At 38.9% G+C, this 16996-nt stretch overlaps 2 protein-coding genes across 5 annotated transcripts; one reads left to right on the top strand and one right to left on the bottom strand.

Moving 5' to 3' along the window:
* Nucleotides 1-995: 995 nt before the first annotated feature.
* On the bottom strand, nucleotides 996-5056 carry rpe65a (retinoid isomerohydrolase RPE65 a). Its single transcript, XM_054596416.1, has 14 exons — nucleotides 5046-5056; nucleotides 4548-4630; nucleotides 4238-4388; nucleotides 3874-3981; nucleotides 3510-3651; nucleotides 3271-3418; nucleotides 2984-3065; nucleotides 2773-2905; nucleotides 2524-2663; nucleotides 2038-2167; nucleotides 1826-1940; nucleotides 1622-1716; nucleotides 1433-1544; nucleotides 996-1339 (listed from the first exon to the last, which is right to left on the bottom strand). The coding sequence occupies exons 1-14, from the start codon at nucleotides 5054-5056 to the stop codon at nucleotides 1194-1196; spliced, it is 1596 nt and encodes a 531-aa protein (XP_054452391.1). The 3' UTR covers nucleotides 996-1193.
* Nucleotides 5057-7764: 2708 nt separating this feature from the next.
* Nucleotides 7765-16930, top strand: LOC129088923 (serine/arginine-rich splicing factor 11-like). 4 transcript variants are annotated; one of them, XM_054596195.1, is made up of 12 exons: nucleotides 7765-8083; nucleotides 10776-10909; nucleotides 13459-13574; nucleotides 14482-14562; nucleotides 14699-14736; nucleotides 14835-14968; nucleotides 15155-15233; nucleotides 15342-15446; nucleotides 15531-15620; nucleotides 15746-15811; nucleotides 15941-16130; nucleotides 16241-16930. In XM_054596195.1, exons 1-12 carry the CDS (start codon nucleotides 7962-7964, stop codon nucleotides 16430-16432), a joined length of 1347 nt encoding a protein of 448 aa, XP_054452170.1. In that variant the 5' UTR covers nucleotides 7765-7961; the 3' UTR covers nucleotides 16433-16930. The 4 variants fall into 4 exon arrangements, with proteins under 4 accessions (XP_054452170.1, XP_054452171.1, XP_054452169.1 ...); XM_054596196.1 differs by having other exon boundaries at nucleotides 15327-15446; nucleotides 16337-16930; XM_054596194.1 differs by having other exon boundaries at nucleotides 15327-15446.
* Nucleotides 16931-16996: the final 66 nt, after the last annotated feature.

Below are 16996 nucleotides of genomic sequence, written 5' to 3'. Positions count from 1 at the left end.
TGGCCCTGTGATTATCAAAATAAGAATACATAATTATAAATTCCTTTCATTAATGCAATCCTAAAACCTGGCAGTGGAGTGTAAAACCTTACAACATAATCAACGTTCTCCGTCTGACGGATGTAGCATGCAAGCCAAAGCCATATAATAATGTTTGATGCTTTGTTTCCTCGCCTCGCATCAGCAGTGGAGGAAACACGTGAGTCCAATTGACTGTTTTTTATTTTGACGCACAAACATCAGAGTGAAATTATGAAAAAACACAAGGACAATCCTCTTCTCAACCTGTCCACACAAGATCCGTTGACACCAAATGGATTCCTTGTTTATACACATGGATCTTACATACAATGAAATGTGGTCTATGTGTGCTCCCGACACTGTATGTAAGGGCCACACATCCATCAGTATGCACTTAAAAAGAATAATGGATTGCAACATGCCCTTTTGTTCTTTCTTTCCACAGATTATGCAGCAACACAATTAATCAGCTTTTCTGTGTTGCAAGCTCTGCATGAGGTTCCGACACAATAAGGACGGTCACGGAAAGGTCACTTGTTCGGACGCGAACGTAATACGATTTTGTTTTGCAACATATTAAATCTACAAATATCTCAAGAATTTAGGCTAAAGGATTGTTTTTGCTGAAGTTTTAATTGGTCTATGATATATCAAGAGAAGTGCCTGCTTGTTTAAAAGTATCACAAAGCATCATTAATGAACCTCAGGTTATTTTAATCCCCAAAAACATCTCTTGAAGGAGAAAGGAGCTCAGGGTCAGCAGCCCAGGAGTTGGCAGGAATTCAGTATTCATGTTAAAAACCAGTAAGAGGATTCAACCCCAGTTTAACAATCATCCTTTTTATCACTGTGCTACCTAGTAAATAATACCGTATAGCAGAGGAGTAAAAAAACAACCAGATGTTTTGATTTTGACAGGTTTATTTTTCCAACCATATTCATGTGACTCAGCATGTGAACAAATCCATTTTTTATTTTATTAAACCAATGCTGACAATTCAGGTTTAAACATTTGAGTACATCCAGCAACTAGAATCAAAAAGCCACATCAATTCACATAATATCTTTATATAACAACCCAAGTGAGAACATACAACCATTTAGTCATTATTCAACCTGTTTTTAATACTGGGTAATGCCTGGCTCCTGTTGACACTCTGAGAAAAGCATCGTTAGGGTTTGTACATCCCGTGAAAAGTGACAGGAATGCTGCACTCCACTTCTGCTCTGGCGACCTCGGACAGATCCTTGGCGTTGAGGATGAGGAGGTACGCTGGTCTCTGGGAGCCCGGAGCCGCCACGATGGTCAGCAGCACGCCTGAGGAACGCGGCACCAGATTATCACAGATCAGTTTCCATAATAGTGGATGTCAGGTTTGAATACATTGTTTTTATATTGCAGTTGTCTTACCATCATCCTCATCCACCCCATCAGGAGTCTGAACAAACAGGGGCTCTGAGGGGTAGGAGTCCGGCTCTTGCCACACCCAGGTCTCCTTGGTCTTCACATTCAGCTTGCAGATCTACACACAACAAAATCAGTTAATTCAAAAGACTTGTTTTACACACCTTTCCAGTTGATGCTAATTTGTTAACTTACCCTGTCTGGTATGAAATGGTTGAGACCCAGGCCGTAGGCGTACGAGTAATTCTTTCCTCCGTACCTCTCGTAGTTGATCTGAGGGAACTCAAAAGCTACAAAAAACACATTCAAATGGTTACATAATGACAACCTTTCCAGTGTATATTAAAAGTGAATGTGTCCACCATTGACTTAAGTTGAATTTGTTGGCTGTGCCTGCACCTTGGCGAGGCCCGGAGAAGAGCACCTCCGGCTCCAGCCAGATGGTCCCGTCAGCGTACATCGTCGCCGTTGCGGTGGTGTACGGCAGGCTGACCAGGTTCTTCCCCTGCTCCTCCTACAGACGCGTCCACAATGAGATGAGAACAAATAACATGAGACTTTACCTGTGTAGGTGGCCATTTGTGTCCTGATGAGCAGAACAGGCGACTCACCTTGTGGATGTCCAGAGGAATGACATATCTGCGGACCTCCGGCTGTGGCGCCATCATGGCCGCCTTCTTCACCTCATCCCAGTTGGCTCTCAGGTTGGCCAACCAGAGGTAGTTGTAAACAAACTCGAAACTGCACGGACAACGAACCACAATATCTTTGTGTCAAAGCAAATCTGCAGAAGATGTACATCTAAATCTTACATGTACATCTGTACGCCTAAAGGTTCTTTAAAGGGGATTTTAGAGCATTTCAATTGCCTCTTTAACGGCTCTCAACATGGTGAAAGCCGAGCAGGCGGCTTGCAGCTACAGCTTACAGCGCTAACAGTGCAAATAATGGAAAAGTGCTGACAGAGCTAACTGTGTTCACCTGAAGGGGGACCAGGAGGGTCCGTGCTACAACCCTGTCAGTTGTGACAGCGTTACTCTCTACGTAATGTTCTGATTCTTGTCTATTGCACCTTTAAATTAATGTCGGACATTTACCCTTTCCATCCACAGAGGTCAACAACAATGAAGCCTTGGTCCTCGTAGGTGTTGATGTGATGAAACATGCCAATGGGCGCCCCTTTGTACTTGTGATCAATGTACTCTCCTGGGTCTTTCCTGGCAATGTGAAACAAGGTCTGTGAAACACACATCAGAGGAGACATCGTTAGATTTCAGGGGCAGAGGCGATGATAAATATCAAAGGTTGGAATCCCCAAAGACATCAATGCACTGCAAGGTTCTCACTCCTTGGCTCTCATTGGACTCAAAACAGTCCATGTAGTTGGAGCCTCGGATGCTCCAGGCACTCAGGAATTTCAGCAGGTTGATTTTCACCGGGGTCTCCACAAAGACAAAGTAGTTGTCCGACTTGCCGAAGCTGAAATTGTAAAGGAGGGAATGTCAAAACTGTGACCTTCTGTGAAAACATTAATAAAATACCAGAGACTACACACACCTGTGCACATAGGAGGGCTTGAACCTCTCAGCACTGGGGAACTGCACCACCACCTTGGACTTCTCAATGGGATCAGACTTATCTAAGAAAAAAAAAGACTATTTTGAATTATCTTGATTTAGCAAGCTAAAAACTAATTATATTTTCTCTTTCGCTGAGAGAAAACGTAATTTATTTTGTTCACATTGAACCTATAACCCTGATTTTATCTTTCTGCAGCATATTTTCGTTGAAGACAAGGAGAGTTTAAGGAGAGTTTAACTGTTGTTATGTGTGGCGATCCGAACCTTTCTGTGTGGGTGGAGTCTTGACAATGTTGTAGGCCAGCGTTGCTCCCTTCCCCATGCAGTTTCCAATGTTATACACTGTACCATCTCTCTCAATGTGAGGGTGGGCTGTCACTCCGTTGATGTTGACGTAGTTGCACATGTCAACCTGAATTTAAAAAAAGTAATTTCACTGTGCTTAGGTATGAAGAAAGAGTATTTTATACCTGAAATTCTATGATATATTTGTATTGCTATACCTTCTTCAGCGTCTCCAGGGTATCAGTGTTCACTTTAGTGATGAAGTTGGTTTCTGTTGTGGCGTAGTAATCCTCACCAACAGGGTAAACGTTCACCAGGCAGTTGTCTGTGACCTCAACACCCTTGAAGTAAGAGAAAAACCTGCACACAAAAAAAGATTGCATTGTACTTAGGTAATATCCTGAGCTGAAATGTACGCCAACACAAGACTAGAGTTTTGAAAGAAACCGAAGTAGCATATTCAGCCGTTTAATGATGAAAGTAGTCACCATTTCTATTTTATTTCCACATTAAAAACAGAATCCAGATGATAACAAGGAGGGGTCGGAACCAAAAGATCTTGTGTTTTTATGTGCAACCCACCTGGAGAAAATGTTTTTGCAGGGATCGGGGTACGCAAAGGTGCCAAACTCAGTAATCACCACACGTTTCTCTGTGATGGCTCTCACGTAGGCATCTGTTCTGATGAACCTAAAGGGAGAAAAAAGAATTTAATCACGAAACATTTTACATCCAGTTTTGAAAAATGTAAATATTCAATGTGTTAATTGACAGCCTTTAATTTTTATAAAATGTTGCTGTTTTTATGTCTTATCTGCACAGCATTAAAAAAGGAGACCTGATGCACTCACATGCTCAAGTTTCTGCAGGTTGATTTTGCTACATGGCAATAATGTCAAATAGCCTGAAAAATGACACAACACAAGTATTGTCCTTAAGGTCTTACTTTCGGTAGTAGGTGACCTGGCCGTTCTTAAAGTCAAATTTGTGCATGAGGGCCTGTCCATCAAAGAGGTGATAGAAGGGTTCATCTCCAACCTCGAAAAGCCCAGGTCCTAAACGGAGAAGACTTCCCTTCAGAAATGAAGGAATCCTACCTGCAAAACAGCAATGTAAAAAAACACAAATCAGAGAAGATTTTTTTTAAATGCTTTCAGAGCTTAGTTTCTGTGCTCTAAGAAGAAAACCTCTAGTTTCAAGACTGTGAAATGATTATTTGACTGCAGTCTATTTCTGTCTGAAAGATGCAAACAAACCTATGATTGTCGTTGGAAGAGGCTCAGCGAGCTCCTCACATGTCTCAAAAATCTTCTTGTAGCTACCAGCTGGGTGTTCAAATCTGTCATCAAACAGTGAAGACATCAACCAACACTGCAGCCAGGCAAATCGAACGTCATGAAATTTCCATCAAGTTAAATGTACAAGTTTGTTAGTGTGAAGTCATTAAGAACGGTACTTCTGACAGTTCATGCAGTTCAACATGAGCTTTTAAATTCTTTAGGAGCTTAATAAGCTGCAGACACACTGACCATTCAAGTCACTGTGTAAAAGGATAAAGAAATTAAAGAAATGTTTACAGAAGAGCTAAAACCCATTATTTGAAAATCATGAAAAAAGCACATTTTGCATACAAAAGTAAAAAACAATCACAGAGTAAGCTGGTTGCAAAAGTGCTGTCCCCACTTGTTGTCTTATGGTAATCAATATAAGAATAAAAAGTGAATTAAAGTTGGAATAATTCATCATAAACTCACCGGCTGACCATGTTTCCTTCTTGTTGTGGCACCACACAAATAAAACTCTTTAAGAAAACCTCTGGTCACTTCTGACCTGGACGTCTCTCTCCCAGTGGATTTGGGGTATTTATTTGTCTGGTCCCCCTCACAGTCACTGGAAATCTGCTCTGTAAACTTTTCTCCTGGCCAATCATGTTGCACCGTGAACAAGAATCCCATTGTGCCAATATCCTCTGCTGGGCGACTCAAAGGCTGCCCCTCTGAAACCGGATTTATGACGGAGAATATCTATTACGCAGAATTGGCAAATGTGTTGCAATTATGCATGTGATTCAATTGTTTCAATTGTTGTGCTTTGAGATATAGCTTAGCTGAGTCATACTAAGTGCAGTATATTTCAGTATTGATGCAAGCTGCGGGTTTACAAAAGAACACAGAACAGAAGTGAATAAGGGTTTTAAGTTCAGTAATTCAGAATATGTGAAATAGTGAATCTATAGAAACATCCTGGATTTAGACTTAATTGGACAAAAACAAGTACCACCACTTTATTCTAGTTTAAATAATGTTTTTTTCTGAAATAGCACAATAATAGCATGAGGATCTATTATGAAACAACAATAACAGTAAACCTTCACAACTATTATTAGACCATCTTTTACAAAATAAGACGGTTGCACAAAACGCTAATTGGATGAAATGTGGCCAGTTGCTCCTTGGTCTGAACTCAAAATGACTTAATTTGCTTGTCTCAGTGTGACTATAATCCAGGTGTAGGGATTATGCTTGAAGTAGCCTGACAGACAAACGCTGCATTGTTTCGTCCTTCTTCTTGGGAAAAAAAAAGATTAGTAGAAAGTTTCACAAGAAGCAGTTTTTGTTGTGGCAGGGTTTTTGTTGTGGCTCCCCCAGCCAACAAATGCTGACCTTAATTAGCAATGTATAACGTTTTTATGAAACGTTATGAATCAAAAAAGAAAGGGTTGGTCGGTGAATACTACTCAGTGAGAGTGACAGAGGGTTCAGTGACAGCAAACACAGCCAAGACCCAAAATTGTAGAGTTAAATCAAATGCCCTTACCAAAAAAAAACTATACCAAAAAAAACCCATACCAAATCAAACTCGACTTTGTAGCTTTTTCATCTTTGTTGAGGAGACATTTTCACAAACACCATCCACTGATGAAAACTGTGGGATGTGGTTGAAAGCTCCAGAAAAAGCTATGGAGCATGTATGAAGTAAAAATAATCTTGGATGAGGAGGAATGTGGTGATCTGTGTGTGTGTTTGAGAGCAAAAATAATCCACTTGAAAGCTCCGGAAAAAAACTTTGAGATGGATTTGTTTTAGTCAAACTACTATTTCCAACGTCAAGAATGAACTTTGATAAATGTTTATTCAGAAAGGTGTAGGGCTACATACAATGCATAGATCATCAGAAAACATCTCATGAAAGGAGATATAACCCTGGATGCTTTCCTGGCCTCTGCTCAGATGCCACATTCTTGTTTATAATCATCTATAGTTATTGCTGCTTTTATAAGTATTCTTAATTTTTCCTTCTTTACTCTGCTTAATACTGTGAATGTCATATACATTGAATGTGTTGTATCTCTGTTATGCTGTTCATTCTATACACATGACATCTATTGCATTCTGTCCATCCTGGAAGAAGGATCCCTCCTCTGTCGCTCTCCCAGAGGTTTCTTCCTTTTTCTCCCTGTTAAAGGGTTTTTCCTAGACAGAGGGTGTCGCATGTGTACAGATTGTAAAGCCCTCTGAGACAAATTTGTCATTTTTGATTTTGGGCTATACAAAATAAACTGAATTGAATTTAATTAAAAGGAAAGAGAGACCTCTGTTGGTTGTTTGCAGGGCAAAACCTTTCCAACGTAGTATAAGTGTCATGCAAGGCTAATATTAGATCAAAAGATATATTCTTTTTTTGTTCATAATGATGAGCACAGGTTTTCATTTTCAGTCAATGTTCTGTCACCACCCTGCAGCCATAAATACTTGCCAGCAGACACCAAATGTGTGTTAGATTGCCACTGAAAATAGTCCCAAACAAATGCACTTTTTTTTTACTCCTGTATGCTCTTTGAAGTCACTTAGTCTTTTTAAACATAATAAAATAGTGTATTTGTGACCTGTTTTTAAAGATTTCAGTGTTAACTAATGAGATCATGGCTGAGAGCAGAAAGTATTGACAATAACCAATAATAATAATAATAATAATAATAATAATAACTTTATTTATATAGCACCTTTTAAAAACAAGGTTTACAAAGTGCTTTGACAGACAAGGCAGCAAAAAGAGTGCAATAGAAGAAACATTAGAACAATCATTAGGATAAAACTAAACTAAGAAACAAAATGAAAATGACAATCAAATAAACGAACAAAATAAATAAAATCAAGTGAAAAAATATTAAACGAATATAAGATAAATTACTAAAACCAAATTAAAACTAAACATTAAAACGACGACTTCACATAAAAGCCATTCTGTAAAAATGTGTAATGTGATGTAATATCGCCAGTATCTTATTAAATATATAAAAAAACTCTTTAAAGAAAGGCTAATATTAAATCAAAAGATTACAGAAGGCGAAACTAATTATAGTAATAAAGCTAAATGAACCTGTGTTGTTAAAAAACATCAACCTTGTTTTCGCAGTAACTCTGTTCAAATATGCGCATGCGCACTGCGTTCGGGGAAATAACATGGCGCATGCGCACTGCGTTCGGAGAAACAACATGGCGGCGGTATGCTATAGCCTGTTGACGTAGTCGAGAGCTAACTCCTAGCGTCAGTCTCCTTATTTCCTCCAAAAGAGCTGCTTCAATAGCCAGCTGACAACCGAGACTTGGGTCGAAGTCGAGCAGTTAACGGCGGGCTTGCTGTTTAACCGGTTATTTCAGTCGGTGAAGATGAACTACACTACCAAGGTGGTGCAGGTGACCAATGTGTCGCCGAGCACAACATCGGAGCAGATGAGGACTCTGTTCGGCTTCCTGGGAACCATCGAGGAGCTCAAGCTGTTTCCTCCAGAGTGAGTTCAGTGTGTAGGGATGTGAAGTCACATGTTAGATGTGTGTTTTTATATAAATAAGTTCTGTTTAGTGAAGGGGACCCTGGATAGGTCTAACCATGCTGGGCCTAGCATGCTAACCCTAGCATGCTAACCACGGGCCTAGCATGCTAGCCGTGAAGCTAACTGTTAGCCTGATAGCCTCCATTCATCGTTATTGAGCCACCGTGAGACAAACGTGTCTTTATGTGTTGTCCTCTAACAGCAGCTTACACTGAGGGTGAGATGAGACAGTGAGGGCTGTAATGAGACAACATGGAGACAACGTGGCTTATTTGACTGGGTTTGAATTCTGCAGTCTTCTCCACATGAAAAAAGTTGGATTATATAAATCCTCACAATGAGAGAAGTCATGTTGGATTTATTGGTTTTCTCATCATAATTTTGTCTTGAGTAAAACAAAAGTTTGATTCCCTTACTATCATGTTTTTATATGTGCATCATAATCTATTATATGATTATTAAGTAATATAAATTGTAGATCAGATTTCCTTGAAGCCAAATCCAAAGACAAAGAAAACAAGAAGAGCAGCAAATTCACACATTTGTGGAGTTAAATCAAATGCCCCACATTTGTCCAGGAATTGTATTGTATTGTAATTTATAGCAGCGCAAACATGCATTTTACATTCACACATACTGCAATTTATACAGTTTCACAAAACCATACCAACTCAAACTCTACTTTGTAGCTTTTTCATCTTTGTTGAGGTGACAGTTTCCCTTACTATCAGCAAAATCACAAAGTTGGATTATATAAATCCTCACAATGAGAGAAGTCATGTTGGATTTATGGTTTTCTGCTGTTTCATAATTTTGTCTTGAGTAAAACAACAGTTTGATTCCCTTACTATCATGTTTTTATATGTGTGCATCATGATCTATTGTTATATAATTATTGATAAGTATATGCATTATTTCTTGATTGTACATCAGATTTCCTTGAAGCCAAATCCAAAGACAAAGAAAACAAGAAGAGCAGCAAATTCACACATTTGTGGAGTTAAATCAAATGCCCCACATTTTGTCCACGAATTGTAAACATGCATTTTACATTCACACATACTGCAATAACTTTCAGTCACTCTGGAAAATAATGATTTATGCAGTTTCACAAAACCATACCAACTCAAACTCCACTTTGTAGCTTTTTCATCTTTGTTGAGGTGACAGTTTCCCTTACTATCAGCAAAAGGCAAAATCACAAAGTTGGATTATATAAATCCTCACAATGAGAGAAGTCATGTTGGATTTATGGTTTTCTCATCATAATTTTGCCTTGAGTAAAACAAAAGTTTGATTCCCTTACTATCATGTTTTTATATGTGTGCATCATAATCTATTGTTATATAATTATGAGATAAGTATATGCATTATTTTCTGATCATCAATTTCCTTGAAGACAAAGAAAACAGAAGAGCAGCAAATTCACACATTTGTGGAGTTAAATCAAATGCCCCACATTTGTCCAGGAATTGTAAACATGCATTTTACATTCACACATACTGCAATAACTTTCAGTCACTCTGGAGAATAATAATTTATACAGTTTCACAAAACCATACCAACTCAAACTCCACTTTGTAGCTTTTTCATCTTTGTTGAGGTGACAGTTTCCCTTACTATCAGCAAAATCACAAAGTTGGATTATATAAATCCTCACAATGAGAGAAGTCATGTTGGATTTATGGGTTTTCTGCTGTTTCATAATTTTGTCTTGAGTAAAACAAAAGTTTGATTCCCTTACTATCATGTTTTCATCTTTGTGCATCATGATCTATTGTTATATAATTATTGATAAGTATATGCATTATTTCTTGATTGTAGATCAGATTTCCTTGAAGCCAAATCCAAAGAAAACAAGAAGAGCAGCAAATTCACACATTTGTGGAGTTAAATCAAATGCCCCACATTTTGTCCACGAATTGCAAACATGCATTTTACATTCACACATACTGCAATAACTTTCAGTCACTCTGGAGAATACTAATTTATACAGTTTCACAAAACTATAAAACCATATTAACTCTACTTTGTAGCTTTTTCATCTTTGTTGAGGTGACAGTTTACCTTACTATCATGTTTTTATCTGTGTGCATCATGATCTATTATATAATTATTGATAAGTATATTAATTATTTCTTGAATTCATCAACACAATTGTAGATCAGATTTTTTTTGAAGACAAAGAAAACAGAAGAGCAGCAAATTCACACATTTCAGAAACAAGAACCGTCAATCAACAGAAAATAAATCAGCATTAAATGTGATAATCGATAAAAAACAACTTGCATTCTACACTCTACATAGTACCTCATACTTTAACGTAATATCTTTAAAATCTAACTTTTTCCCCTTATAATTTGAATTTCAATCATAACGTTAACTTATGTTGTTGACCGTTTGGTTATTCTAGTCTTTATTTTTAAGTAGAGCACGGAAGTTGTAGTAAAATATGACGTGTGCGTGTGCGCGTGCGCATTGCAAATTAAGTTGTGAATATGCCAAATCCGATACTCGCTGCATAACAATGCCTGTTGTTGTGATTGACAGAATAACATTGTCAAATAACAGGACAATCAAATATACATTGTTTGGACGATTGTTTGCAATTTCATGACAGATGATTTAATATTTGTGACTTCCTCAACAGTGATTCTCAGATGCCGGTGACTTCGCGGGTGTGCTTTGTGAAGTTCCAGGAGCCAGAGTCCGTTGGAGTGTCTCAACATCTGACCAACACCGTGTTTGTGGACAGAGCGTTGATTGTGGTCCCGTTCGCCGAAGGTTTGTCACGTCATTATTTCCACGTATGAGCGGTCCTTGTTGATTGAATGGCATGAATAGTGAAAATGTTAGAGTAAAAAAAAAAAAGAAAAAAGTATTTCATCAAGGCTTTCCCATTATTGAATTGCACAAGTCAACTCATCCTGGTCTGTTTATATGAGCTTTTCAAGACGATATAAATTATATTATTTATTCCATTCCCTCCCATCGTCTATGAGAAGTTCTTAAACAGACCTCTAGTGTCATATTTTTGGTATACTGTGGTAGCACATTCCATATCTGTTTTACCACCAGAATGCAAGTCTTCTGATAAACTGGATTTTTTTTTTTCTTTGGGCAAATACATATCAATATATATTTATGTCTCTGCCTAAAACAATAATTTGTTCTGCATGAAGAAATCGTAGTATACCAAAATCTACTTCACTGACATTTACAGATTACGAGTTGAACATTGCCAAGCTGTGGGCGTCGCAGTGAAGTGAAGTTGTTAAAACTCTTAACCATATGCATTTTTTTTTTCTCCCCCATATTGGACTTTCCTCTGTTAAACTTCTCTCTGTTATTTGTGTGTGTGTGTATGTGTGTGTGTGTGATTTTTGTAGTGAAGAAGGCAAAAGCAGCCCCCTCGTTGATGGCTGAAAGTGGTCCTCTGCCTGCCAACAGGGGATTGTAGACATTTGCAAAGGCCAGCAAGCATTCAAGTCCCACCCGTTCTTTTTGTGTCCTCTATTCTTTCTCTGCCTTCTCTTTCTCTTTCCTTCTGTCTAATTAATCTTTTCTAGGTGGTTTAGTTCAGAGCATAAAGGTCAGATAGCAGAGATGTAGCCTGAAACAGTGCTCATTTTGGCATTGTTTTTGCAAAACTCTTGAATGCTGCTTTGCTATTTTATGGTAAAAGCATTGTTCCTCAACGGATAAGGCTGGCATTAATCTTCTTTTTTTTTTTATGTCAACAATCCCATAAAAAAGACCTAAAGACCATCATTGACCAAAAACATAATTGAGCCGACCTTTTTTTGTTCATAATGATGAGCACAGGCATTCATTTTCAGTCAATGTTCTGTCACCACCCTGCAGCCATAAATACTTGCCAGCAGACACCAAATGTGTGTGTTAGTCCTAACAAATGCACTTTTTTTTTTACTCCTGTATGAGATATTTTGGTTGCTCTGTGAAGTCACTTAGTCTTTTTAAACATAATAAAATTGTATATTTTTGACCTGTTTTTAAAGATCTCAGTGGTAACAAATGAGATCATGGCTGAGAGCAGAAAGTATTGACAATAACCAATAATGTAATATCGCCAGCCTTATCTTGTTAAATATCTAAAAAAAAAAAAACCTCTTTAAAGAAAAAGCTTTTTGTTATTTGGGTTTGGTGGGAAAAGCCAATACAAAGATACTGGGTGCTAATAATCGCTTCATCACACAATGGCCAAGCAACTCACACTGCACATACTTAACTCAAAAATGTGAACAGCTAATTTTGCGACTTAACAAAGGATGATTGGTTATCTTCTATAACAGCCAAGTTGTCTAAGATGCCAGCCCAACATGAAACTATGTTGGTAAAATATATTCTCTTTAACAGTGGTCTTCTTTTGTTGTTGTGTTTTACAGTTCTTTTTCCTGGCTCAGCCAGTCCTGTATACCAGGCCCTGCAGAAAATACCATCCAACAGTTTTGTCTCCTGCAGCAATTTCTCTCTTCAGTGTGCTCTTTTGTTTAAATGTTGTCATTGTTGTGTGTCTGTATTTAGGTCATGTCTTTTTTGTGAAAGAGTATGTTTTTGGGGGTGGATTTATTGTGAGATGATTATGAGTTGTTTATTTGGCATTTTAAAAAAACAATGCAATCAGTGGCAAAATGCAAATAAAGATGATGCCAATATTTTTTTGATTGGACTGTGGTAGCGCGGATTGATCCAACCGGTCATCCTCTGCTTAGGTTTGGTTAATTGAAGCAGTGGCAGGTAAGGATACTAGAATAATGATGTTCAGCAGACACGCTAGCCACCCTGAATTCTGCTATTGTCATTAAGTACATGCCACTATATGCTCTGACATTTGTGTTTTTGGTAAGTAAACACTGATAGCTTGTATAGTGTTCTTGCCAAAATCCCTAAAATTCTCTCTGTTGTGTGTATCTCGATTTTTCTCTGTGTGCTTTTAGTAGCGAAGCCGCCAGCGTGAGTCGCTTGTTTCAGTAAACGTCTTAATGAAAATTGAGGGCTCACCCAACTGGAGAAGCAGCTGTGCTTGCTAACGTTTGGTTCATGACTTAAAAAACACTTTCAGGTGATATACTCTTGGCAGTGTTCATTGGAGTAGTGTGATATATTCCAGCAATAGTTATGTCACTGCAATGATTATGTTGAATTAAAGGAACTCTCCTCTGATCTGTAAGGTAACCATTTTTGCTCAAAACTAATTTGAGGAATTGCAGTGTGAAGACTTTTGTTCTTTGTCTTTTCCAAAGTGTCTTCTCTGTAGTTGATGTGTGTGGAGATGTCGTTCTCTCCTAATGCCCGTTTTTATTTTTCTGTAGGATCTATTCCTGATGAGGCTAAAGCTTTGTCACTGTTGGCGCCAGCAAACGCTGTTGCAGGAATTCTGCCAGGAGGAGGACTTCTTCCAACGCCCAATCCTATGTCTAACCCAGGGGTAAGACGTCACTATCTCTGGAGATGGGACAATATACTGCAAAACTTTCTATTTGTGTTGCCACATTCTATCAAATTTAAACAATGGTTTAACACAGCACAGCGGTCTGCCATGCATCCTACCTAAAAATCATGTCGCTGAGCTGCCTGTGCATTGTCTGGTTTATTTGTTACCATCATTACTGTGACTGCTCATAAGAAACAAAGGAGCAATTCCCTCACATAAAATTCACCTCAAGCCAATGGCTTTTGATTATTTTATCATGACATTCCTCCCGGTTCACCAAATATGGCAATGAATTGGGTAAACAATGGGTGTTTTTATGGGAATGTGAATTTTCCTGACCAAATTGAGTGACGGCAGATTGTCTGCATGTTCCACATTTTGCTGAATGTGTCACGCAGAGTTTGGATTTGCACTCGATTTTGTTCTTGACTTGGGCTCGCCCTGCCTGGGTCGAGATCATTTTTTTGCTATTTGCATGCAGAATCAGTAATATCAAATTATGATCCATAATCCAATGTTAATTTAACACTCGACACAAAGTCGATTTGGTAGCAGTTCTGGACGGGCATATAATGCGGTCGTTCTTGTCCTTGGAAACGGCAGTTGACAAAATTGGTCAATTTGGTCAATTTTCTGGGGGAATTTGTGTTTCTCCCTTTTTAAAAATAAGAAAAGTGAGTATTTCACTTGGTGGGTTACAAATGGAGTCATATTGTTAGAAAGAAAGAGTTTTGAAAATTGTAATTTGCGGGTGATGTCTTTTGTGTTCTGGTGCTTTGGACCTGAAAGAGTTTATACATCTACTCATTCTCTGTCAAAATGATCATGAACTCAAGATCTCAACGTTACGCTGGCATAACAAAAGCACCTTTACACTCATGTATGTTTGGTTTTGTTCCAGATGGGAGGAAACCCTTTCGGTGTTCCAAACATGGACGCAATGGCTGCATTTGGATTCCCAGGAGCTAATATGAATCCTCAGGTGAGAGTCTTTGTTGAATGACACTGATGAGTAAATACTTTTCCAACACTTGTAAAGTTAAACATGCAGTATATTTGATTTGACAAACCTGTTTAACATCTTCCCACTGTTTTTCTTTCTTTCTTTTTTTTTACAGGCTGCTGACCAGCTGTTAAAGTTCATGACAGATCCAAAGTAAGTCATTGTAAAGAAGCTGCTTTTGAATTATGGAGCAAAGAAATAGATGAGTTTGTAGTAACGATGAGTCGACTAACTAATATTCTTTGTTTCAGACTGAATCCTTTGGCTGCAGGCTTGAACCTGAGTGCAAGTCTGAAGGCTGACGCTTCTAATAAAGAAATTGAAGAGGCCATGAAGAGAGTCAGAGAGGCCCAGTCGCTCATTTCTGCTGCCATTGAACCTGGAAGTAAGTGCACTGACGTTTGGAGGACCTTTCTTGTTCTGATGCTGACTCTGCAGTCTACGATAATGTCTGTTTTGTGTGCAGTGAAGTCTTACAAAGTGAAGACTTATTGTTCTAGTTTTCAGCATTTTCAGGAAGGTTCTTTGTACCCTGACAATACTAAGCACTTTCTGGTTTTCTGTCCTGCAGATAAGGAAAGCAAAAAGAAGCGTTCTCGTAGTAGGTCCAGGTCCAGGAGGAGGAGGTCCAGATCACGTTCTAGACACAGGTGATAACAACTGTTAGTTATCTTAAGAGTCCAGATGAAGAAGCTTTTTGTAATAAGAGAATAAAGTTTAATGGTGTACATGTCTGGTTTCAGGCGAACACGGAGCAGATCACGCAGACGATCAAACTCCAGAAACAAGAGGCGCTCCAAAAGCCCTCGCAGGAGACACACCGACTCCAGAGACCAAAGCAGGAGATCTCCAAGCAGATCCAGGTGGGTTAGCTGCATAAATGCTTCATGCAGATCCTAGTTTGAGATGTAATTGAGCCTGTCTGAGATCTTAATTGTGTCTAACAGAGATAGAAAGAAAGAAGACTCAGGGAGAAGAAGATCCAAAACACCACCTAAGAGCTACAGCACAGCCAGGAGATCACACAGCGGGGACAGGTGAGAACAGCAAACCACCTCGTGTGCTCAGACAGAACAAAAATTCAAAGCGTACATTTTTGTATTGCAGCTACCAAATCTTTTGTTTTCAAGTAGTAATCTCTTTGTCCTGATCTGCCACACAGGAGACGCAAGAGAAGTCGAAGCCATAGCCGATCTCCTCCCAAAAAGAGGACTCCATCTCCTAGAAGGTTGGTGTGTTTATGTGAAATATTCGTAGATACTACTACAGCTAAACACTTAAGTTTCTGAGGAGATTGTTGTTGGTACATGCAGGACATTTTATAACACACTTGACTTTTCCTCTCCAACCTCCACAGACACAAGAAGGAAAAGAAAAGGGATAAGGAAAGGGACAAGGACCGCAAGAGTGAAAAAGATCGCAGTCGTGATGAACGCGAACGCTCCGTCAGCAAGAAAAAGAAAAGCAAGGACAAAGAACGAGAGCGAGAACGAGAGAGAGAGCGGGAACGAGAGAGGAAATCAGACGGAGAGAAAGGAGATGTAAAGGTCAGTATTGTGTATTTGACACACTTACCTTGAGCGTTGCTGTTCTGGTGTTAAACCAGTGGGGCTCCTTATGCTTTACACTGTCACATCCATTGGTTTTCCTTTCATAGGTCACCAGAGATTATGATGAGGAAGAACAAGGCTATGACAGCGAGAAGGAGAGGGAGGACAGGAAGGATTCTGACGACTCTGCTTTGTCTCCTCAGTCTGTAGAAGGTAACGGCACATCGAGGCCTGTGAAGCAGGCCAAAGTAAACGGAGCTGACGATCACCACGAAGAGGACATGGATGTCAGCGATTAGGTGGTCCGTCCCTCTCTGTCCCCTCATTATTCCTCCGTTTTGGTTGTAAACATGTCACGACTCCTCCCCCCCTCCCCCTAAATCTTAAATGTGAAGTGAGCGTCAAATGTATAGATTTTTCGCACCGAAGGGTCATCAACTCTTTTCTTGCAAATATGCAATGCAGAATGTCATTTTCGCAGAGAGTTCGTCCGATGACATTGTCACATTGCTTCAAAGTACCCACACGCTTTTTGCCTCTACGAACGTAGTCGGTTAAAACTGGAAGTAGGCTTGCTTTGCTTTTCTTGAGCTTGTGTTGTCAGGTTTTGTCACTTTTTTCACATATTGTATCTTTTACATTTTTGTTTAGTGTCGTGGTATTGTTGTTCAGGCCTCTTCCTCCCCCCATGATCCCCCCTTCCTCCTCGAAACAGTTAAAAACATTTGTTTCTTGTTATTTGAAAGTGTTGATTGTTTTATCAAGGATTTCTTTTATAATAAAGCCTATTTGGAAGAAACAAGACATTGAGATATTGTTAATAAGTACAATAACCAGACGTGATGACTTTACTGACAGCAAAT

The sequence above is a fragment of the Anoplopoma fimbria genome, chromosome 3, assembly GCF_027596085.1.
Source record: "Anoplopoma fimbria isolate UVic2021 breed Golden Eagle Sablefish chromosome 3, Afim_UVic_2022, whole genome shotgun sequence".
NCBI classification, from domain to species: domain Eukaryota; kingdom Metazoa; phylum Chordata; class Actinopteri; order Perciformes; family Anoplopomatidae; genus Anoplopoma; species Anoplopoma fimbria.
This window is presented reverse-complemented; position numbering and strand designations above follow the sequence as displayed.

Coding starts and splice junctions, on each gene's coding strand:
- rpe65a (XM_054596416.1), bottom strand. Junction 4,389..4,547: donor TCTTCCAACGACAATCATAG/GTTTGTTTGCAT, acceptor GCTGTTTTGCAG/GTAGGATTCCTTCATTTCTG. Junction 1,545..1,621: donor ACCATTTCATACCAGACAGG/GTAAGTTAACAA, acceptor TGTTGTGTGTAG/ATCTGCAAGCTGAATGTGAA.
- LOC129088923 (XM_054596194.1), top strand. CDS start 7,962: ATGAACTACACTACCAAGGTGGTGCAGGTGACCAATGTGTCGCCGAGC. Junction 8,084..10,775: donor CTCAAGCTGTTTCCTCCAGA/GTGAGTTCAGTG, acceptor CTTCCTCAACAG/TGATTCTCAGATGCCGGTGA. Junction 14,563..14,698: donor GAGCTAATATGAATCCTCAG/GTGAGAGTCTTT, acceptor TTTTTTTTACAG/GCTGCTGACCAGCTGTTAAA.